Below are 23,578 nucleotides of genomic sequence, written 5' to 3'. Positions count from 1 at the left end.
TAGCGAGGCTGACCAGACACCGTGGCAGTACCATGAGAATGAGGTGTCACAGGGTGCTATGTACCCTACAAAAGAGGCAGTTATTGATGCAGTGAAATTCTGGTCGTTGTCTCTTCGTAGGCAATTCAAGGTTGTTAAATCAAGTAAAAGAGAGTATGATGTGAAGTGCTTGGTTCCTCAGTGCCCTTGGCGGGTGCACGCATTCAGAGGGAAATGGGCAGACTACTGGCAATGCTCAATAGTTAAGGAACATAATTGTCACATTGAGGAAATAGAGTTCGCCCACCGGAACCTGTCTTCTGCTTTCATTGCAAATGTTATGTACGGAGAGATTATGGACAACCTAAGGTATGAGCCACGATCAATAATCCGTGCTATTGAGCAAAGGTTCCAGTACACAATAAACTATGCGAAGGCATGGAGGGCGAAACAAAAGGCTATTGAGATGAGGTTCGGTACATATGAAGATTCGTATCACAATCTACCTCGTCAATTAGCCACAATTTGTGCAAGAAATCCAGGCAGCTACTATGATATTAAGCATTACCCCTCTACTGATGTGGAGTACAGCGGAAAAAGAGTGTTGCAGCGTGCTTTCTTTGCATTCGGTGCAACTATCAAAGCATTTAGATATTACCGACCCATCATATGCCTAAATGGAACATTCCTGACTGGAAAGTACAAAGGGCAGATTTTGTCTGCAATAGGGGTCAACGGTAACAACCAAGTCCTACCACTAGGGTTTGCGTTCGTGGAGAGTGAGAACGGGGACAGCTGGTATTGGTTCCTAGAGCGGGTGAAGCATGCAATTGTTCTTGACCGACCAGATGTGTGTCTCATTCATGATAGACATGCAGGATTGTTGCAGGCTTTGCTGGATATGCAACACGGTAGCGTGCGACGGGGTGTACCAGTACAGTGGCCAGATCTCAAAAGCAGGTGGTGCATGCGCCATATGGGTGCGAACTTCTACAGACAGTTTAAAAACAAAGAATTAATGAAGCTCTTCAAGAAGTTGTGCAGTCAGAACTAGCAACGTAAGTTCAACGCATTATAGGCAAGACTTGATGAACTGACTCTTAAACAAACTGCGGAGGCTGCACCTAACGGTGAGGAACCAATAGCTCTCGGTCCTCTCCCAACCGATACTCCGCAGATTGTAAGGAGATCGGGCTCATCTATTAGGAGCTTTTCACAGTGGATACGCAATGAGCCGAATGAAAAATAGGCTCTGCTGTACGACAGTGGTGGTACCAGGTATGGAGTAATGACTACAAACCTTGCAGAGGTTTATAACTGGGTCATGCGAGCAATGAGGTCCCTACCACTAGTTGGAATTGTAGAAGGCATTTTGCATGGAACCTGCAAGTACTTCATTGATCGGTATGCAGCTGCTAAGGTTGTAATGGAGGACAATCGTATGCTTTACGGCCGGATGTTGTGTGAGTACATGGAGAAGGCAAATAGGAAGGCCCACATGCATCGCGCAAATCAAGAGGGCACTGCAGAGCACAGGTTCAGTGTCCTGTGTCGGGATAAGGGTCGCAGGGGGGGTAGATGGGAGCCGCATGTTCAATAGTATGTGCTAAGGAGTGGGACATGCATATGTAGTTGTCAAAAGCCACAATTACTCCACAAACCTTGTACACACGTCATAGCTGCGTGCGCAGAGCACCATATGCTTCCGAGGCAATATGTGTCACAATATTTCATGAAAGATCAAGTATTGAACACATGGAACCAGGAGCTGTATGGTTACGGCATTGTTGACACTTTTACAAGTAACCCAGGGGCTGCAAGAATATATGTGCCTGATTTGGGAAAGATGAAGAACGCACCGGGGCGAAGACAAACTCGTCGGATTCGCAACGATATGGATGAATCCGAGGTTGGCCCTAGGATCAAGCGATGCAGTCAGTGCAATGAAATAGGTCACACTTACAAATATTATCACAAAACTGCAGGCGGTGATGCACCTGTTGTCTAGGTGAGCTTCATGTGTGTTCAGCTAGTTTTGTACCATTTTAATATGTGCTAATTTCGCATATAGTCAATTTCGCATATAGTTAATTTGCATTAAAAGTATATTGTTGTTGTATTTATTTATCAATGTATTAATGTACATGCCTTTCAAATGCAGAGATGGCTAACCCTTCGACCCTGGAGCTTTTGGACCCTACCGTGGACAAGAAGCATCGCAGCTTCTTATCCGCCGAGCACCAGACGGAGCTAGGTGTGTTTCGCCCACGAGGCCCCGGAGAGCTGCTGACGGTAGACGAGCGATGGACCCACAGGTACTAACAAAATTTGATACGAAATTGTCATATCACTGCTGTTGTTACATATTATTGATGTACTGCAATACTTATAGGTTGGCAGCGGCCGGACTCCTACCGCTTTGCCGGTTGGTCGAGGCCCGATCGACGGAGAACCCCGAGGTTGCAGCCCGTCGTTTCTACTTCGATCGGTCGCTGATAGCAGCACTGGTCGACCGTTTGAGGCCGGAGACACATACGTTCCACCTACCGTGCGGAGAGATGACCCCGACCCTGCAGGACGTGTCCTACCTCTTAGGCCTTCCTTGCGCGGGAGCGGCTGTTGGGGTCATCGATATGCAGGATGACTGGATCAACGACATGCATCAGCGATTTGGGCCGGTGGAGCGAAAGGCGGACGCACCCCCCCTACATGCCTGAGTTCTTATCCAATGCACGAGGGCCAACGAAGAAGTGGATCCTACAGTTCCAGGTATGGTAACATGGAACCTATGGAATACTAACAAAGTATGTCGTAATGATCCTTTCTGACACCAGTCATTTTTGCAGCCGGCGTACACCCACCCACACGCCAACGCATACGCGGTCTCCAGACATTTGGAGGCCTACCTCCTTTGGTTGTTTGGATGGGTGATGTTCACTAGTGGCCAAGGCCACCTGGTTACGAGGACACTTGTGCCGTACGCCCGGTCGATAGCGGACGCTGATGCGGAGGACGTACCGCAGTTCAGCTGGGCATCCGCTGTTCTTGTAGCGACGTATTGGGCGCTCTGCGATGCATGCACGAAGAAGGAGGCACTAGCCACTTTCGCCGGGTGTCCACTTCTTCTTCAACTGTGGTCGTACGAGCATTTCGCCATAGGTAGGCCGGTGGTGGATCGCTCCCCGTACCCAGAGGAATGGTACGGCGAGACGGACGAGGACGCGCCCACAATGGCCTCGCTGTGGTGTCGTCGACGGGTACGTATTTTACATTAACAGTTTCGTTCGTACTATGTTAGTCGCTGAATATTTGTATTCATGTTTGTCACTCAGCCACACTGTGCCCACGAGCAACCTCGTAGCGCGTACGAGCATTTTTGTACCCAGTTCGACAGGCTACGTCCCAACGATGTGGTATGGGAGCCATACAACGTTCGGTCCGTGCATACACGGGCAGGGTTGGGTTTGTCACCCTTGTGCACCCGCGACGAGGAGTACTGGCTCACCAAGGCGCCCCTTGTCTTCGACATCTACGTCGAAGAGTACTCACCGCACCGCGTCATGCGGCAGTTTGGCCGTCACCAAGCATTCCCGGTCGTCCCCATCCGTACCGTCCCCTTGCAAGTCCACAGGTACACTTGCAAAGTTACAGTTTGAGCAACCTTCAGTTCAGTTTCACTTACATTTGCCGTGGTATGAATGCAGGTACACGCGGAAAGGCCAGCCAGCTGGCAACCTCTGGGCGGACCGCTTGGCCCCTTACGTGGCAACATGGGCCCAAGCGCTACAGGACGTCGTTGATGAGGCACATCCCCACACCGAGGGGAACTTCAGGGAGTACCTACGGTGGTACGTGCCACGTACTCGCACACGTGTCACGTACACCCCTGAGGATGTCCGGCCCCACGTCGCATCGACAACGGAGACATACCCGGTGCATTGGGACGAGGACGCCGCTTTAGCAGTAAGTAACTTTTTCAAGTCCGTACTCCATATTGAATGAACATAACCGTATACTTCAATTGTTCACTTTTGTTCATTTCCGCAGACAGATATCATTTATGACGTAAATAGGAATGCAGCTGCTGCCATGGAACGCGTCCGCAAGGGCATCACCTAAGTGCGTCAGATGTTGCGAGCTTCATTAGACGGGTTTTCGACAAGACGACGCGCGCCTTGAAGCTCACCTCCTGCTGATGTAGCACAGATGTAGCAGGGCCGCCTCCCAGGATGAGTGGTGTACACGCCGAGTTGTCTCGACCGTCTGACGTGCACCGACGTTCTTCAGTGTCGGCACCCACACGACCCCTTCTATCACGTCCTAGAGGGTCCGAGCAACATGGTACGAATTATACTTTTGAATAATACTGACCAATATCCTTTACTTATTGTTATTAAACATTCATTAGGTCCGTCTGCACAAGTCTCGACGCAGCCTCGCAGATCGAGCCCTGTGCGTCCACATTCAGGTACTCCGGGAACTCTTCTTTCTACTTTCTAATACGTTCGGCAGAATAAGTTAGAATTGTGCTCAGGTTACTTCGGTGACGAGGCCGGTCCGTCTTCGGCGGCCCCACGCCCTACCCCCCCCCCCCCGCAACGTACTACGGCACGTCAGCGTGGCCTTCTTCTGCTGCACCGTCGTACCACGCAGGTACAATGATACATTTTTTACTACTTTCAAAACCATATTGTTCGTATCTAACGTGATTATTTGTTCACAGGCCCCTCCAGCCAGTACACATGGACGCCTGCCGAGCCTTCATAGTCCTTCTACCCTAGTCAGGAGGATGAGGCTGGCCCCGACACCGCATACGACATCGTCCGGGACTTCTTCGGGGGTACACCTGACTACGACGTCCTTCAGCGGTCCCAGGTTTCCAGTGCACCGCTTCGGACACAGCCCACGCACGATGAGCCCTCGACACCGGTGGTCCCTACTAGGCCTAGCAGAAACGTCGGCCCACCCGACCCCCTCACCTACTCCAAGGGTCACGTGAGGGTTAACCAGCGGCATCGAGACCACGATGGGGCGCACGGGCGACGGCAACGAGGGAGGCATGAGTAGCATTTTACATGTAATGTAACTAACATATGCATATTCGCTTCGTGATGTACTCCTATGTATTAAGACACGTTCACTTTGTATGGTCGACTTAGCATTTCGTAAATGCATTTCATATTTAGACACGCTCAATGAAGAAGTGACCACAGCACTAAACTTTAACCATGACTTGACAACACATGCCTCCTGCAGCAGGCTTTAAACAAGATGTGACAACACTACCCAGCTTTTTCCAATCAGTAAATGACAACACGGGTACCAATAAATGTGAAATCTCTGACCATGGGCAACGACAAAACTTCCCATTCTTCAAGATGGAATCCGATGCTCCTCCCAGCAGCTATGCCCATGCCCTCACTCCTTTCTTCAAGACCGAATCCAATGCTCCTGCCTCCCCCAACTATAAATAGCCGAACCTCGTTACGGTGAAGCATCGCTCGTTTCTCATATCTCTTAAGGGCAATGTCTTCCTCAGCTCCATCGAGCCCACCAAAGAAACATTGGGGGACTACCATACCTGAAGGTCTCGAACCACCAATGTGCTTCTGTGGTGACCTTTGTAAGCTCCGCGAGTCGCAGGACATCTCATACACCTATGGACTGCGCTTCTTCATGTGTGCCAACTACGAGTATGACAAGCCTTGCCATGCAACAACTGATTATCGACCGGTACGGTAACAGATATCCGCCTCATCTCTTCCGATTACGCACCCTCTTTTACTAACCGCTCATCTTGTTCCATTTGTTCAGTCCCCTCCACCGCTCTGTGATTTTATTCAGTGGCTTGACAATGAGCAAAATGACTCACAGAAGCTGTGGGTCGACATGAACATGAGGTGGAGAAGAGAAGCCTACGCACGTCGCGAGTACGAACAACAGCAAGAGGAGCTTCGGCTCAAGCGGGAGGAAGAAGAGCGTATGAGGAAGGCGGCCCACGATCGTACCGTGGCTCAGGCTCGAGAAGCTGAGAGGGAAAGGAAGCGGGAGAGAGCCCACCATGCTAAGGCGGCAGGTCCCGATGCCCTCCGAAAGGGAAAGTATTCTAGATGCACGCAGTAGAGAGTACCTAATGTAACCCGACACACGTTCCTTCCCTAAGGCATGTTATGATTAGGATCGGCGCACTAATAAGTAGGTCTTAGTGCGAACCGTACATGCCACCTTTGTTTCCTCATCGTATCGTCGTGGTTACAGTGTATTGATATATTTTCACCATGTATTTAATACTATGTTTGTCCTCGTTCCCACCCCATACCCACGTAAAATGCTGCAACTACTAATTATTGATTTTTTTCTCCCGTTATTACATAACCTACTCCAAATTTAATTTCTTAATTTCCTTAGACCCCTTCCTTTTTAATTTCTTTAATTATAAAAATAATACATTTTTAGAGGATAAAATGGGAAAAAAAATTAATTTTACAATAAAAAATGGCCCTAACCGCGCTAGGGCTAACCGCCCCCCTCGGCGGTTAGCCCCTCTTGCCGCCCTCTAAGGGGGCGGGTACCAGCCTCTCAGGGGGCGGTTAGGACCCCTAACCGCCCTCTCAGAGGGCTGCGGGCGTCTAGTTCTGTAAATATTTTCTCCTGTAATCTATTTATTTAAATTTTAACTAAAAAAAATATAAAAATAAAAAAAACTCCTGAGCATGCGTCTCGAAGGCTCCAACTTCCGCTTCGATATTTCGGCCCAGTAGAAGAACGCAGCCGAGGTGTTGTAAGCTTGGCCCGTTAGATAAGCCTTGGCTGGGCTGAAAAATGGGCCCAAACATAGCACTCTATATCATTCCAGATTAGAGGTTCAACAGATATTAAGTTAGATGATATATCTTATCAATCGGCATATGAACCGAATCCACAGAATAGAGAGAACTATCTTAGCAACAGATATCAAGTTCACTACAAGCAGGATGTCAAGTGTACAGTGAGTGGACTGCAGAGAACAAACATCTGCACTGATTGCTCCCCTGCTTGGCAACACAATTATTTCCAAGTGCTTATATATTAACACATGCCAGCCAATTTTCTTACCTTCATGGCAATCATCAAAGGATTTTATCGAGGCAGGAAAGGGATAAACTTGCACTAGCTAGTTAGAAAGCTCATGACAGATAACAAGTTAGTATACATTACAGGAAGGCACGTTGATTTTTTTTGCAAATTTATTGGCAGCCCATGAAATAAACATGGCACATGGGATTCTTCAACCTAAGTTACAACACGGTGCAGTGCAGCAAGATAAACAAGACCAGCAGCTATACAGAAAATTTTATCTTCAAGTTCTGCAGCCAACACCTCAGAAGTTTATTTGCACCATTGGAGTCTTCAAATTTTACAAAGACCACAGTGCCGTGACCAAATAACTTAGAGCAAGCAGTGAAAAGAGGAGGGAAAAGATGGGGGAGGGGGAGGGGGACAAGAAGGGAAAAAAGAAGAAAATATTATACAAAACTACAGTTGTATTGTTAAGCCTAGTAGGATTGACAATTGATCCCAGGTTTCCCTAACCATTTATGTGCCCTCATACCTCCAGATAAGTCTTGAAATGTCTCCTATAATCAACAGCTCATTTCCCTCGAGAACAAGAATATGGAATATTGCACAAAACAATCAGACAAAAAATCTTCTACATGGAATCTAAACCTTGCCTTTCCTTTTAGCATCTAAAGCCTGCATTATTAAGTTCAATCATGAAAATCGAACAAAAGAAAACATGGAAACATCATAATCCATCTATACAGAAAATAAAAGGTTTAACATCAGAAAGGCACTTAAAAGAGATACCTTGTTCTGGAAAGTTCTCATAACCAATACGATTACATCACGTAACCTACAGAAGAATCACATAATCAGATCTATGATTTTTATTTGCTTTGCAAACCTAAAAAAGCACTTCACAGAGAAGGTTGGTAAGTGAGAAGGTAAGGTGACAGTTGGCACCTAACATCGTAATCCTCATTATTTGGCTCCGTTATTCCCTGTGTATTAAATGGTAGGTTTGCACCCCCAGAACTTACTAAAACAAATTGAGTAGTGCGCCCATTCGGAATTTTTGTCTGCGAAGATGAAATTTAGGAAAATCAAATAAACATGTGGGCAAATCAAACAGTTAATGTGCTTCAGGATTCATAAATATTAAAATGGAAAATATCACGTAGGAAAACATGCCTGTAGATTTGAAGAATATTTCTCATCAATTACAACTTCCCCTGTATGTTTGAACTTGATCTGATAGCCAGGTCTTTTAAGCACCAATGTAGCCAGTTCCCACTCCTCAGTAGAATACGCCTGCTGCGCAAAAGAAGTTAGAAATCATCCCCAGGTCTTGGATATTGTTTAATCAAACTTGTTTTGTCATCGGTGAAAAATGTGCATTGTCCAGCTAGCAGGGACAGATGATTGCTAGGACAGGAGCACAGAGCTACCCAGAATGAATTGGAAGTCATAACTGAGCAACCTGCAAAAAAGGAGGCTGCTATGGCTATTGTCATCCAAATACTTTTCCCTAACTGTTTTTCTTCAATAATAGCTGCATTGCTGCCATCCTTACACTGTAAGAAGCTCAAACTGAGCGATTGTCTTCAAATCCCAACTTAAGAACCAGAAAATGCAGTATCTGTGTCTCCAAGTAAAATAACTCATAGTTCATCAAAGACACGAAATGGAGAAGCAGTAAGTTGTAGACATGGGGGGGGGGGGGGGTACAAGTTTACAACTACATTAGCAACAATATAAAGCTTATCAAGTATGATAAACAATACTGAAGAAGCTTTCCAAGTGCAGCATTCTGTTATCTTCATAATGCAACATTTTTTGCCAATTAGTACAGATAGATTGATGGGTAACAATAGTACAGATAGATTGATGGGTAACAAACATTTTAGTACATACCAGGAACAAAACATTAAAGTCAGCTCTCCCATTCGAAATATATGAATCAATCTCATTCTGCATCTCTGGGTCTGCAGATACAAGATGGAACTTGGATAATTCGAGGAAACAAATTTCAAATGGAGGTGAAATAGAACTCATGCTAATAGTAGTATATGAAATGAGGGTCGGGGTGCTCTGGAAAAAAGGTATACACTGAACCTCCGCATATCAGCAGCAGTACCATATAGGATCAAATAAATACACATCATGAAAACCAATTTTGAGGCCATTATGTTTGTGTCCCAAAAAAGTTTGCATTTAGTGCTTTCCTATTCAAGTTCTTTAAGCTTTGCTCGTAAAGGCTCCAAATTGGAATGGTGTTTTAGAAATAACTGCAGCACCTGTCCTTCAGGTAACTTTAACTTGGTTTCTCAGCAAATTAGTTTTTCCCACAAACATGTGGTCATACCAGTATCATAAATATTTTAAAGAGTTTTCAAAATGAAGAGAAAATGCATAGAAGTTCCAATATTCCTAAACTGCAGTCATGATTTTTCTGTACTAATAGCACATGATATCGCTACCATGGAACAGAGGAATAGAAAGGGGTCCCCCCCTAAATTTCCTTAATTCGTGGTTGTGGAAAGATTATTCCATTGTTATTAAACAATTAATATAGGTGAAAATGACTTTTCGCTAACAGAATACCTTTGACTACTACCTAGAAAATTTTAAAAACATGCCAATTAGAATGTAAAAGATGCCGATCCATTTATATTCAAGAAAAGCATGACAACATTACAGTCCATGTGATCAGCGATCCAAAAGATGCAGCAACATATGCTTTAAAAACTCACCACAGGATATCTTGTTCTCATTGTTAGCAAATTCTCTCACCAAATCACCCTACAACCAAGACAAGAGACTCAGTACACTCAAATAATAACAATGTAGGTGGAATTAAAATAAAAACTGCAGGTAGAAGATATTCATGTATCAGTTTGTGCACGCTATTCCATTTTGAACCCGATAAGGTAAAATTTTCAAGTAACTAGAGAAAAACCAGCATATATCTTCCAAATGTACACTTCTTGCACAGATTAATCGTACCCGACTACAAAGGTGGAAAGGAAAAACCAGAGAAAATCAGCATATATCTTCCAAATGTACACTTCTTGCACAGATTATTATTGATATGGAAATGAGAGACAAGGACCAACTTCTCGGTCAGAATAGTGTTTCTACTCCCTCCCTTACCAAACGGATGACATCTCAAAATGTGCTCAGTCAAAAACCTTTGACTTGATCACTGATATACACAATAATAGTTAGATGGGTAGGCAGCCTACAGCAAAAGAAATTGCTACTTGTGAATGAGAACCTGGCGGCCATTATCATCCATTGGCGTGCAGTCTACAGCAAGAAGAGTGCCAACATCATCTGCAGTAACCACATAGTCATACATCGTAGCACCTGAATTGAAAAATATAGAGAACTAGTCAGCAAAATTAAATTGTATCCGAACAATATAGAATAAAATGTAGGACAGGTTGCCCCACTTTACCTTCAATAGACTGCCTGGTGCCATCTTCAAGATAGCGAACCCACTAGGAACAAACACAACTTGGGATGAAAGGTTTTACTCACAGAATTTAACCATTAATGGCATTCATAAAGAATCATAATCAGGAGTCAGAAAACAACATACCTGGAAATTGCAAAGGGTAGTACCATTTGTAGGAAAACCACATGCTGTTAATGTAAATCCTGGTCTAGGCTCACCAACAATTTGAAACCCCTCAATACCAGGTAAAGGATCACCTACGTCAAAAGTAAGAATATATCGATAGATATAATCTGGAATCTTTTCTAGTTACAAAATTAGCTCTTTATTTACCATCAGCTGAGTACTCTTGATTATCATGCCTGTATAACTGCGAGTCACCAGTGCCACCATTTTCTTCAAAATAATTAGAGGGAGTAGCACCTACAATCTCCCTGAAAGAAAGTGCCAGGCAAGAAAGAGATGTCAAGATCTTTTCATGCGGATCACAGGTTAGACTGGGTGATATACTAATGGAGTAACAGAATATCTAAATGAACTCAGATCTTGAGCATACTGCTGAAAACGGGATCCATGGTACATTTGTTCAGTAGCATGTCGATCACTTGGATCTTGAGCATACTGATGAAGCGTATTCCTATTTGCATCCTGCAAACACGAACCAGATAATCAATTATGTATGGAGATAAGATATTAGAAAAACAAGTCCAGGACCATGTTACCATATTATAAGATGGGGAAGGTTCATTCCTCGATGGAGTTGCTTGCTGATGATTAATAGTATACATGTTTCCAGGTTGAGTCATATCACCTAAACTGTCCTGAATCAGTACAATCAACTGAGTGTCTCAAAAAGGATAATTTAATTTACATCAAAATGCCAATAATAGGCTTCAATAATATAGCAGGTAAAATGGTCGTTGCTTGCAAACAGTCAACTATATGATACACAAGCTATTCAACGGGTCAAAATGCTGATTAAAAAAAACAGTTGTTCAAATGAAAGGGGCCTTGATGGGGAAGGTTCATTCCTCGATGGAGTTGCTTGCTGATGATTATGCAGCAATCATGTACCTATTATGCAGTTTATGCATAAACTATTTCATTCTTTGGCGGTTTGATTGTATTATGCAGTTTATGCATGTAACTATTTCAAGGCACAGTTCGACAAACTCTTGAACATGTGAACTATCCAGCAATCATGTACACTAGTGACCAACAGTGGACCTATATCGAGAAACTTGTGTGTAAGTCCAAAATTTCATATAAAACTTAGAGGCCCCAATGGAATTCTGTAAATTCGTAAAGAGGGAATGTTGATAATTTCTGTTCTTGTAAGGGAACCCCATCACCCCAGTACACAAATTTTCTAGATCAAGCACTACTGAATACAATTAAAGTTACGCTAGGGCCTTAGTCTTCCGGAAAAAAGGTCATCAAAATTGGTTTGAGAGAAGGAAAAAAAATAGTGCTTTATATAAGCTGATCATAATAACCCGTCAACTACACCAAATCAAGAGATGTCCGTTTTCATCACACTTTTAGAGCCAATATCCAAATCCCTTTAGCTGCTCTCAGTGGGTTAAGAGCATACAAAAAAGGGCCTTCATGATTACTAAAATTTATAATTCCAGAATGGTATGTGTTTTTCAAAAGTCATTGTGTCACTGTGGCACACTCACGTGTCCTTTGCAAGTCAAAGACTCAAAATGAAACAGCATTCAACATTTCCACAATCTTAAGGATGCATAATTGTGAGCACTTACATTTAAAGATCTGATCTTCCAATGCATCTGTTGGTACAAGCGCTGAAAATTGTGGCCAAAACTCAAAATGAATTATTACATACTCATGTTAGACACTGGGCAAAAAAGTAACAAAAAGACGCTAGTAAACAGGTTCGATATAAAACATAAATGTAGGGAGAAGTATCACGATAAAATCTAAATCTAAATTTCATTATAAACAATGACTGTGCATTAAGATCATTACAAATCTTTACTCTGGCGGTCAGCAGTCGGATCAATAAAATTTTAATTCCTCTAATTCCAGTAGGTATCATGCAACATTTTAGCAAAACAGATCTAATGCACTGCTAGCTCGTAAACATAGACTACATTTATGAATTATAATCACAGAAAACAAAAAAAGTGACATAACTTGGCCGACAATATAGTAAATGCTCCAGAGCAAGGACAATTCAACAGACACTGATCCAATAAGAATTACCTTTGTACCAATTGTAATGGTGGAAGCATGTATTTGAGGTGGGCGAAAATTGTATTCTGCTAACATACTGAGCAATGAAGAAGTGAACAAGTATAGCTCTTCTTCCTCAACCTAGAAGAAGAATTCCACTGTAAGTTTAGAAATTCCCAGAAAGGAGATAGCAGTGTATGTAATTTGTCGTTTCATATAAAATGGCTGACAACAAGCAAAAGTTGAACTGCCAGATGCAGAAAACTACAAGTAATGTTGTACACAAATGTCACAATAAAGAACAATTGAGAAAATTGCCACTCAATGTCTTATTAATATGTAGGTCAAGGATTCAGGAACTCAGGATCCACTTGTTGCATACAGCGTGTGGCACTTTTCTAAATCACAAAAACTTAGGAGCGGCATGCTCAAGAAAATCCCATGATGAAAGAACATGAGACAGGAGTTGCAATAGCTAAACAGAGCATCGCACACAGAGATTTTGAGCATACATTCTTGAAATGTACAACAGCACCATACTTTTAGTTCATTTGCCAATCTCATATTTTCTTCAAGATGGCTTTTCCTCTGGCTCAGTTGTTTCATAGTACCAGATATGGCTTCTTCCTGCCTCTCATCAACAGCCTAGCAAAGTAAGATTTTAATTAATACAACATTCTAGAAATTGGACACACAGCAAAGTAATATGTGTCATCCATAGAGACCATTCTCATGTCCGTAAGCTTCCTCTCTAGAATATGCTTTTCCTTCAACAACCGCAGCTCCTACCAACATAAGAATAACTACAGTTATGAACTAGTCAGAGTGGTAAGAGAAAAGAAACTAAAAGGCCAAGATGTTTGCAAGCGCCAAAAAAATGAACTGTTTGATCCTTTTTAACCTCGTACCTTGAGAGACGCATCCGCAATTTGCTTGCGAAGCAACAAAATCTCATCCTCTTGTGATCGTGATCTAAAGTAAAGCTCCTGCAGCAAAACATCAGCCGGTCAAGGAGTTGGTGCATATGGAAATAACTAGCAAATTGTAATTTTCCTTAACAGTTACCTTGGTCTCCGGATCCATGAGACGGGTATTGGGATCCTCCAACATTAAGTCTTTGTGCTGGGATGCACCCTGGAGTTGATGCCTGCCAGCACAAGATCTAGCCTCATTTCACAAAGAAGTCAACAAGATCAAAGAAAGCATCTGCAACAGTTATTTTTGCACAAGAATGAAGGGAACCTGACTACAGTGTCGGAGTTTGGAGCGAAGGGTTTAACATCACCATTTTGCAATCCATAGTCCCTTGCAGACACGGTCACGTTAGTCCTCGTAAGTTCATTCCCAGTGTTATGATCCGCATTAAGGAAATCAACTGGGGCATTGAATGGATCCCGCATGCTCTTCCTCTGTAATCCTCCTGTAGAAAACGGCAAGCATTATCAGCCTTGTCAAGCACATGACACAAACCTAACACATACACACATCATTCATGCACTTACAAACAACTAACAAGCACATGACCTATCAGGGTAATCCTTACGAGTTCCAACAGAAACCAATTCGATGCTTAGATTACGCTAACCCCTCGTGTTCATCTTAAATTCTTCGTGGGGGTCAATTCAACCAAAGGGACCATAAACCAACCCCCATCAACTGAACGGGTCAAGCACGGTGGCGAAGGCAATAATTTCTTATCCCCTCTATTACACCAGCAGATGAAGATTGTGCGACCCCTAAATCGACCAAAGAAAAACAAAAATCCTAACCTGGTCTTTGGGGTCGATCTTGCGAGGCCTCGTCCGGGGTCGGGGGTCGGTGCGCGGCTTGACGGAGGCCGAAGGGTTGGGGGCGGAGGGGCAGATGGAGATGGACGGGCGGCGGATTTGCGGCCGGACGGCGAGATGGGGTCGGGGGGGCAGACTGCTTGGGGGCGTCGGGTGGTAGAGACCGGCGAGGGGAATGCTACGCCAAAAAAGCAGAAGTTGTATAAAAATTCTACGAACCAATTTTTTTTATAGAAAGACCAGAACAATTCCTAGCCGCGTGCATAGCTTTTACTGAAGTTCGAAGATATAAATTTTAAATATTAATAAAGTTATTATAAATATTTCGTTATCAATAGATATATTACTTATTACGAAAAAATTTAAAAAACAAATATATAATTTAATCTGGATAGATAGAGGTACCACCACTTCACTAATCATGTAGACCAAGGCTTCATTCTTCTACGTACCAACCTTGTCTAATGTGCACGTGTAATTCTTTAATTGATTTTTTCAAATTAGGAATGCTTTGCACTAACTCAACTATTTTCCTTCATTTCATTTCTTTCATAATTATTTTTTTATTTTTTCTTATCTTCAATAGTTTCTCTTTAAAGAGATTTGTAAAAGAAAAGAGAGAGAATTCCGTTCTAAAGAATAATCTTGGAAATTCCCTCGTGAAGAAAAAATCATTGAAGTGCTAAAGAGAATGAAAATCTTCTTGTGCAAGAATTCTAAATCACGAAGAGAATATGTTAGATATAGTCTAAAATCTTCTTGTATAAGGATTCTAAATCACGAAGAGAATCTGTTGAACATTGTCTAAGTTACTATGATCTATGTCACCACGTAAGTAGAATTTTTATAAATTTATTCCTTCGTAGGTATAGCATTACATGGACCGAAAAATAAAGGAAGACACGCGTCTGGAAGGCTCTGAGTGCGTGCGCGGGGATGTAGAGCTTTTTTGGTCCCTGGGCGAGCTAGCGGCCAAGCGGGCTGTGTGAAGTGCATGGCCATGGCGCGACAAGGAAACCAGTAGCGCGGGGACGGAAAATTAACAACCACGCTGGAGGATACGTGCTTGACTTATCTTGTTTAAACTGTATGAAATCCGGGCGAACTGATGATCCATTCAGATTACTTCACACTGCACCTAACTAGCATCCAAACGATCAAGTCTCTGGCCGGCTCATGGCTGAAAACAACTTGACAGTTTGCAATGTGCAACTTGACAGTCAGCATGCCGGGTCAGTGTCTCGTGTAGCCGCCACCGGCAGCGCATCACAGCTCTGTTGTTGCCAAGCGTGCCTCTTCAAGGAAAAGCTCAGCCCTCACCTCTGTAACCATCACGTATTCACGTTGCAATCTTTGACTGGGAATGGTAGACGACTAGGATTTATTTTCACCATGTATGTCTTGACATGCCTCGCTCAACTCGTAGACACTTTCTGAAACTTCTGCTCCCTATTGTCACTGTAGCATCTTGTTGCATCGTTCTTTGCGTTTTTACATAACTATCAGAAGGAAACTTAAGGGAGAGGCTCAAGCTTCAGTCATCGATCTGGGCGATGTTATGAGTCTTAGGCTAGTCTCCTACAATGAGCTTGTTCGTGGCACTGATAATTCAGTGGCGGATCCAGGATTTGGCGATTGGGTACTCAGTATTAAAAAAAATATTTAATCTAAAATACGAGAAATCTATAGTAGCGTAAATTTTAAAGTATAAATTGTTTATAGTAGAGAAGTTTCAATTAATTAAGAGAAATTTCAAAATATTTAAAAGAAAATTATAATTTAACTTTGTGTTCCTTCATGGTTTGGAAGCGTTAAATGATGTCACTATCCTTAACTTGCACAAAAAATTCACGCTCAACTGCTGACTGCCGAACTGGACAGTCACAACATGGAGATCATGAACTCTTGATGCTTGTTGCTGTGGTATGAGAATGTGGGCTCTTTTTAGTTAATAGACGAGGATGGATAGTAGTTTGAGCTCACGATTTGCTGGGTGGTCTGATAGATTGAAGCAGCAAACAAGTAAGTTGGCCTAACTAAAGATATATATACGTAGTATAGCTGCTGTATAATCAATTATTTTTTAAAAAAGTTGGGTATTCACTTGAATACCCATGCATCATGGTGGGTCCGCCCATGTGATAATTTCAGCAACAACCTTTTGTGATCGCAAAAGAAGTTCTAGACATGCGGCTAGAAGAGGCCATGAGAAGCCTCGATGCCGAACCGTGTACTTCACATGGCTCGGCACCGTAACACCTGCTCCAACCTGGACTTCATCAGAGCATTAGTGCTCCAGTACATGCCCAGTGGTAGCTTAGAGATGCTCCTACACTCTCAAGGCAGAAGGCACTTGGGAGTTGGGGTTCCTCAAGAGGCTGACATCATGCTGGATTTGTCTATGGCGATGGAGTACCTGCATCATGAGCGTTACGAGGTGCTCCTGCACTGTGACTTGAATGAAACCTAGCAATGTGCTATTTGAAGGGGACATGGCAGCGCATGATGCAGCCCATGACAACTGCAAGCATGCCTGGAACACTTGGATACATGGCACCAGGTACCATCACTTGTGTACTATTGCTGAATTTAGTTCATGTAAAACATTTGATTGGTATTGGTTAACTGTGTTGATCAATCGTGCTTAATTTTTTTTTCATGTCTTGAGCAGAGTATGGATCTCTTGGAAAGGCATCACGCAAGAGCGACGTGTTCAGCTACGGAATCATGATCCTTCAAGTCTTCACGGGAAAGAGACCCACATATTCTATGTTCGTCGGAGAATTGAGCATCAGGCAGTGGGTTCATCAAGCATTTCCAACTGAGCTTGTCTCTGTTCTGGACGATCAGCTTCTGCAGGATGCTTCTTCTATCCACGACTTGAATGACTTTCTTCTGCCAATATTTGAGCTGGGTTTGCTCTGCTCAAGTGACTCACCTGACCAAAGGATGTCAATGAGCGATGTGGTCGTGACATTGAAGAAGATGAAAAAAAAGATTACGCCAAATCATCAGCGACAATGCAGCGTGCTGCTCAGTGTCATCCGTACATGTATATTATGTTCTGCTCGCTTCTGCAGTTAAATAGCAGCATCAGCCATCAGCTGCAGAAACTTGAAGTGCCTTGTACCTAATTTTTTTCCTTGGCTTTTTGTCTGAAATGAGCTTGGGTACTGTGATACTGCGAGCTGATTGTTCATCTTGGATCGCTGTAATTTTGCGTGTGTACTTTAAAGTTGCCAGCGTTCGTTTGGCGCGAAGGCAGAGAGAAAGAGGGCGCGCACATGTGCGGCTGTGCATTTCGCGTCTTCACGGAAGCGCAGCTGGAGCTCCCTGTCTCGTCTCTCATGGCGGAGTGCAGCCAAAGTTGCAGTCGCGGTTGTGGCACATCGACTGCTGCGGTCCGGGAGGAGACGAAGGCACGCTTGCTACGGACCAAGCCGCCATGCCGACCGGCCTGAGCTTCAAAGGCGCGGCTGCTCGCGGCTCGGATTGTCGTCGAATCGGGCGCGCCTCCTCCACCCCATTTTAATCTACTACTACTACTATTTCATTACCAAGCATGTACTTATCGCACTACCAATTTACCAATGTGCAGCCAGAAGTGAAAAGCACTTCTTTGAAGTCACTTAGAAAGCATGGAACCCTGTCCACTCTGTGGCTTCTTCTTCTACAGATACGAGAAGGGCAATGGATGTGATACTGATCTCATTGCACCACTGACTCTCCAGTCATCTTGGCATCCTTAGGCCATCTTCAAGAGGATCGGTTTTTCCATTTCGCAATATTGCGTCGACACGTTTTTTTACCTTTTGTCGATCCAAGCAGCCGATATCGCTCTCCAATGGCTTCGGTATCAGGTGGCACAGTGTTGCAGGAGAAAAACGGTAGTAGTAAATTTGTGAGAGAAAAAGATCCTGCAACACTGTAGCGGGTGGATAACTATGGTCTGAAAGAAGTACGAGAGTAATGGAATGTAGGAAATAGGTAGCTGTTGGAGATAAAAATAATAGAGAATATTATAATAGTGTTAGAGGATACTATAATAATATTATAAAGGATAAATTTTTAACATTAGAGATAACTGGACAACCAGCAAATCTTCCTGCCACTGGCTTGGTATCTCGTGCTACCGGTGCAGACGGCGGGTCACAGTCGGATTAATATACTGAACAATCTGTTCAACGGCATTTCTTTTATGAATCATATGAATATTGGCAAATGGCAACAACAGCCTGTCAGGGCCCATACCATGTTGCATTGGCTTCTTGCCAATACTGCTCGAGTTCTGTAACCTTCAAATCAATCAACATGTCTACAGTGTGTTTTATTGTTCTTGCCCTGAGCTACGGGTAATCTGGACAGATCCGTAGTAGCAAAAGTTTCAGCCTCCTATGCTCACTGCCGTACAAAGGGTCATCCGCATCCTATCTTTATTGTCGGTTCAAAAATAATTGATAGTGATAATATATTAATATCGGTTCGTAAGCTTCAGCCGCACATAAAAAGTCGAGCCAGCAAGAACCGACAGTGATAGTGATTAATTATGCTGGTTAAGTAATACGAAACATCACTGCCGATTAGTAATAAGAAACGACAATGATGCACACATCTCTTGCGCAAACAATAACCAGCAATGATAATAGCTATCACTGTTGGTTGGATTTACGAACTAATAGTGATACTTAAAATCCATAAGTCTTCACACACATGACTGCTCGGCTTCACGCACGTGACTTTAAATGTGAGCGATCCTCTCGCTCACTCTTTCACTCTGCTCTCTCGCGCTCTCGCTCTCGCCCACCGCCGACCACCTCCCGCGCGCGATCTACATGGATCTATTGCCGTCTCTACTGCCTTCTTAGAGGACGCCTCCTACACCCACATCCTCGTCTAGGGAGGAGGAGGCTGTGCTAGACTAGGTGCCGCTCACCTCGTTTGATTCCGGCATTTCGCTAAGATACCCCTCGTCGAACGATGAGGTGTGGGACGAGTTCATCGATGAGCCGCTGAGGGCCAAGAAGGTCTGGACGAGCTCGTCGGAGGAGGGCGTGGACGAGGAGAAAGATGACGTTGATGCTGACACCGACGACAACGGTGATGACGACGGCGACGGCGGCAATGACAATGACGACGACGAGGCCGTGGACTTCCGTTCGTGGGTCAAGTTCCAACTCGAGCACGATTACTAGCTAGCTAGTTACCTAGGTTAGTCAACGCACGTGTTAGGGTTTTGCGCCATCGTCTGCATGATGGTAATTTTTGCTGTAATTAGTATAAACTATATTAATATGATCATTAGTCATGCTCATCTCCTTTAAATTAATGCATGAATGTTTAATTATTTCTTTTTTGGTCCTGGATTGAGTACCACTTTCGGTTCGTAGATATAACCGGCAGTGATAACCATACAAATCGACTGGAATGAGATCAAGAACCGACAGTGATAGATTGTATCACTGCCAGTTCGTGTTATGAACCTGCAGTGATATGTATAATCACTGCCGGTTCTGGAATCAAAAGTGATAGTAGTGATTACAAATGATGTCCATCAGAGAGAACATTTCATCGGTCAAATTCTGTGGGGGCTTTGCAGCTTCTTGGTACCCCAAAGTTCTTGACCTCTCCAGTAATTTGATTGTGTTCTGTCAATATGACTGGGCAAGCTGAGTAATCTCAGTTTCTTTTCGTTTGGTGGGAATTACCTTCTTATTCTAATCCCTGATGCACTTCTTAGCAATCTCAGGAGGCTACATGTCCTAGACCTGTCATCTCAGGATTGCATCTTTCACACAATCAATTAATCAACTCACAGGATCCATTCCCACTTCTTTTGCTGTCCGACTTAGCAAAGTTAGCATTCCTGATATTGGATACGAACCTTTGGCTGGATCATTACTTGCTATAATTGGTGAATTATTTCACTAGGAGCATCCCTGACTTTGTATGGAATCTATTAAGTGAGCTGCAAATTTTCTTTACATGTGACAACATGTTAGTTGGTTTATTTCCAGTTATAGTGTCAAATTTAACGAGTCTCGGTTGGCTAGATCTTTCAGGAAACTAAGTGCATAGTACAATTCTAAATTCAAAGTGTAACACCCTAGCCCGTTAGCAGTCTATTAGTAGTGTTGTTGGCTCATATGACCCATGTACTGATGTGAAAGGATTAAATGGTTTAAGAGGTGTGTGAATTGAACCCTAATTAAAACTATTTCAACCGAACTCTAGAGCAAGTAAACAATATTACCCTAAATAAATAGTAAAATAACTACAACGACCAAATTTGATAGAATACTAAACAAGAAAATACGCAAGCTATAACAAGAAGAGAATTGCATAACATAAGCTTGCAAGAAAGTAAATACGAGAAAGTAAAAAAGATGGACAAGAAGACACCAAATGTTTTCCTGAGGTATCGAGGAGTTAGCACTCCTCTCTAATCTCGTTGAGGCATCCACTAAGGATATCGCTCCCTTATTGAGTCACAAAGATTCAAGTGCCCCCTAGTGATAGTCACTTCTCCATCTCTGAATTGACGGGCTTCAAACCAAGCATAAAGCTTCTTCTTAGGACTCTCACAAGAACTCTAAAAGCTCACCAAAACATCTCCAATCACTAAGACCGGCTAGGTATTGCCAACCACCAAGATTAACAAGTCAATAGCTTCACTTGACCCAAATCAAGGCTAGACTATAGCTAGATGCATACTTGCTACTCTCCTTACACTAATGATATCATTAATCTTAAATTAAGAACTTTGCAAATCACTCTAGTGCACTCTCTTACCTCTTAATCACAAACTAAGTGTTTTAGCTCTTTTGCACTGTAAGATTACCCAGTGAGACAAAATGAGAGGGTATATATAGGCTAGAGGTCCAAAACTAGCCATTGCCCAACCACTCACATTTTTCGTGAACGCCAGATAATCCGACATGCACAGTCTCCAAACATCGAACCATACGGTGTGAATCGTCCACCCAGAACTAGCTATTACTACCCGTTACAGATCTGAACCTTCCAGTGAAGCCTTCAATGAATGCGCCGGACCATCTGACGTGCATAGTCCATTTTCCTCTCAACAGAAACCTACTGGACTTTTCTCTGACGTAGTATCCGATGTATGCACCAGACCATCCAGTGTGTACAAATCCTGTCTCCCAGTGGACACAAAGAATTACTCTGGACTTTACCCCAGCAACGCCTACGATGTGTACGCCAGACCATCCGACATGTTCAACTTGAAAACCCTCTTCTGAACAGTACTCTGGCATAGCCAACTTCTCTTCACCAGATTATCTGGCCTGTACAAACTTGAAGTCACTCTTCTGAAGAAATACTCCGGTGTATACAACACTTATGCGTCGGAGCATTCGGCGTGTAGAGATTTTTCAGAACTTGTCAAATTCAAACTTATTTAAGTTCTATCTTCACTTCAACTCAACCATGGAATTCTCTGAGCTACCTAGCACTAGAATTTCACAAGTGTGTATCCAACTAAATTTAGACTCAACTATGTCAAGTTACTACTCTTAATCCCATCTTTATAGTAGGGTCAAATAACAAAGAAAGAGAGCATATTCTACTCTAATTGTCATTCATTTTTTCTAACACTTAGAACTAGAAGGTCCTTAATCTTGACATTCACATCTTTTGATCGCTCAACCATTTAACTAAGAGACTAAGATCACAACAACATTGTGAACTAATATTTTTAATTGTCCTTCAAAATAAACTTATTAGTCACAATGATATGGTTACCATTAATCATCAAAACACTTACCACCTACCTATGGGTCTAGGTGCTACATGGTGTAATGGATTAGTCCCACCTTGGGTGTTTAGGTGGGTGAGGGCCAGCATATAAGCCGTTGTTCTCCAAACATGGCACCTCCGAGTTAACTTTTTTACACGTAGCGTGTATGAAAGTGTAAGCGGTGTGTTATGCATACGTGAGTTCGCCTCACATGGGGGCTGGGTCGTAAACACATTTTGGGGTCAGGGGGGTTACACAAAGAGTCCTGCCCATTGATCAAAAGGTTTTGCTGACGTATATATTCATACTATTATGTGATATCTGATACTCTATTAGTCTACATTGTTATATCTGGTCCTACCAAAATAAGCGGCTCATATCTTTTATCTTTTTCTCCAATTATCGTGATAATTTCCAGCCCTTAAAACCAAATTAATACCGTCCCTTCACCTAGCTTGTGGAGTTCGTTACCTGATTCTTCTCAAGACAAAAAACGTAGTTCAGGGTCTTCGGTTAACAAGAAAACTTGAATGATATCGCTTCCTACCCTTTTATTGCATACTTGTGTTACTTATGAATTTTTGTTGCAAACTTGTATTAGTTATAAACTTTAGTGAATGTCATGTGAAAGAATATGGTTATGTATGTATGAATGAGATGAGATTATATGTGCTGAGATAATTATATATGTATGTGAAACTTGAATGCATGTTTATCTTGTGGTATGTGCTGTATGTGATATTATTTGTACTGTTGTCAGTAACAGCTAGATTATGTACATAGGGGAGGGGCCATCAGTGCCAAGTCATGACAGAAAGCCAGTATTGATAGTCTCTGTGTTAGTGCCAGCTAGTACTACAAGCCGGCACTGATACTCAGACTATTAGTGCTAGTTCATTCTTATGGACTGACACTGATACTCATTATCAGTGCCGGTTCATAAATTGACACTGATAGTGCACAACCATCAATGCCAATTATCAGTGTCGGTTCAAAAATCGTCATTGATAACGTTTTTGAAACGGTACTAATGACCTTTTTTTAAGTAGGGAAACTTGTTTGGCCTCCTTTTAACTTGATTTTGATAATATAATAAAAAGATTAGCAGTAGTTTCATGGTAATATGTTTTTTCAAGTGAATTTTGTTTGCTGTTGAGAGAAATTCCCCAGCTGTAGATATTGTAGTGAGTCGCCATCAAGGATTCCTCTAGAGCCCTAGGGCCCCATACCCCTTGCAGCAACCAGGGCCTCTGGAGCCCGTGAGCCTCCTCCTCGGGTCACCGACTTTCGGATCCTAGGGGAGCTAGCTAACTCTCGATGCCCCTTGGTTCGGCCAGTCTAAGTCCGAAGACACTC

The 23,578-nt window shown here is 43.0% G+C and overlaps 1 protein-coding gene and 1 pseudogene across 3 annotated transcripts; one reads left to right on the top strand and one right to left on the bottom strand.

Annotated features, from left to right (window-relative positions):
• Positions 1 to 7,155: 7,155 nt before the first annotated feature.
• Positions 7,156 to 14,677, bottom strand: LOC133900352 (uncharacterized). 3 transcript variants are annotated; one of them, XM_062341454.1, is made up of 20 exons: positions 14,449 to 14,677; positions 13,922 to 14,099; positions 13,745 to 13,826; positions 13,588 to 13,665; positions 13,405 to 13,464; positions 13,220 to 13,324; positions 12,710 to 12,820; positions 12,247 to 12,288; positions 11,203 to 11,301; positions 11,037 to 11,128; positions 10,814 to 10,914; positions 10,625 to 10,737; positions 10,481 to 10,523; positions 10,298 to 10,389; positions 9,774 to 9,822; positions 8,935 to 9,005; positions 8,212 to 8,334; positions 7,984 to 8,099; positions 7,828 to 7,873; positions 7,156 to 7,713 (listed from the first exon to the last, which is right to left on the bottom strand). In XM_062341454.1, exons 2-20 carry the CDS (start codon positions 14,077 to 14,079, stop codon positions 7,681 to 7,683), a joined length of 1,614 nt encoding a protein of 537 aa, XP_062197438.1. In that variant the 5' UTR covers positions 14,080 to 14,099; positions 14,449 to 14,677; the 3' UTR covers positions 7,156 to 7,680. The 3 variants fall into 3 exon arrangements, with proteins under 3 accessions (XP_062197438.1, XP_062197439.1, XP_062197440.1); XM_062341455.1 differs by having other exon boundaries at positions 8,212 to 8,331; XM_062341456.1 differs by lacking the exon at positions 14,449 to 14,677 and having other exon boundaries at positions 13,965 to 14,101.
• A 1,796-nt stretch (positions 14,678 to 16,473) lies between these two features.
• Positions 16,474 to 19,658, top strand: LOC133900992 (probable LRR receptor-like serine/threonine-protein kinase At3g47570; annotated as a pseudogene).
• Positions 19,659 to 23,578: the final 3,920 nt, after the last annotated feature.

Source organism: Phragmites australis, chromosome 19 (assembly GCF_958298935.1).
Source record: "Phragmites australis chromosome 19, lpPhrAust1.1, whole genome shotgun sequence".
Classification (NCBI taxonomy): Eukaryota; Viridiplantae; Streptophyta; class Magnoliopsida; order Poales; family Poaceae; genus Phragmites; species Phragmites australis.
This window is presented reverse-complemented; position numbering and strand designations above follow the sequence as displayed.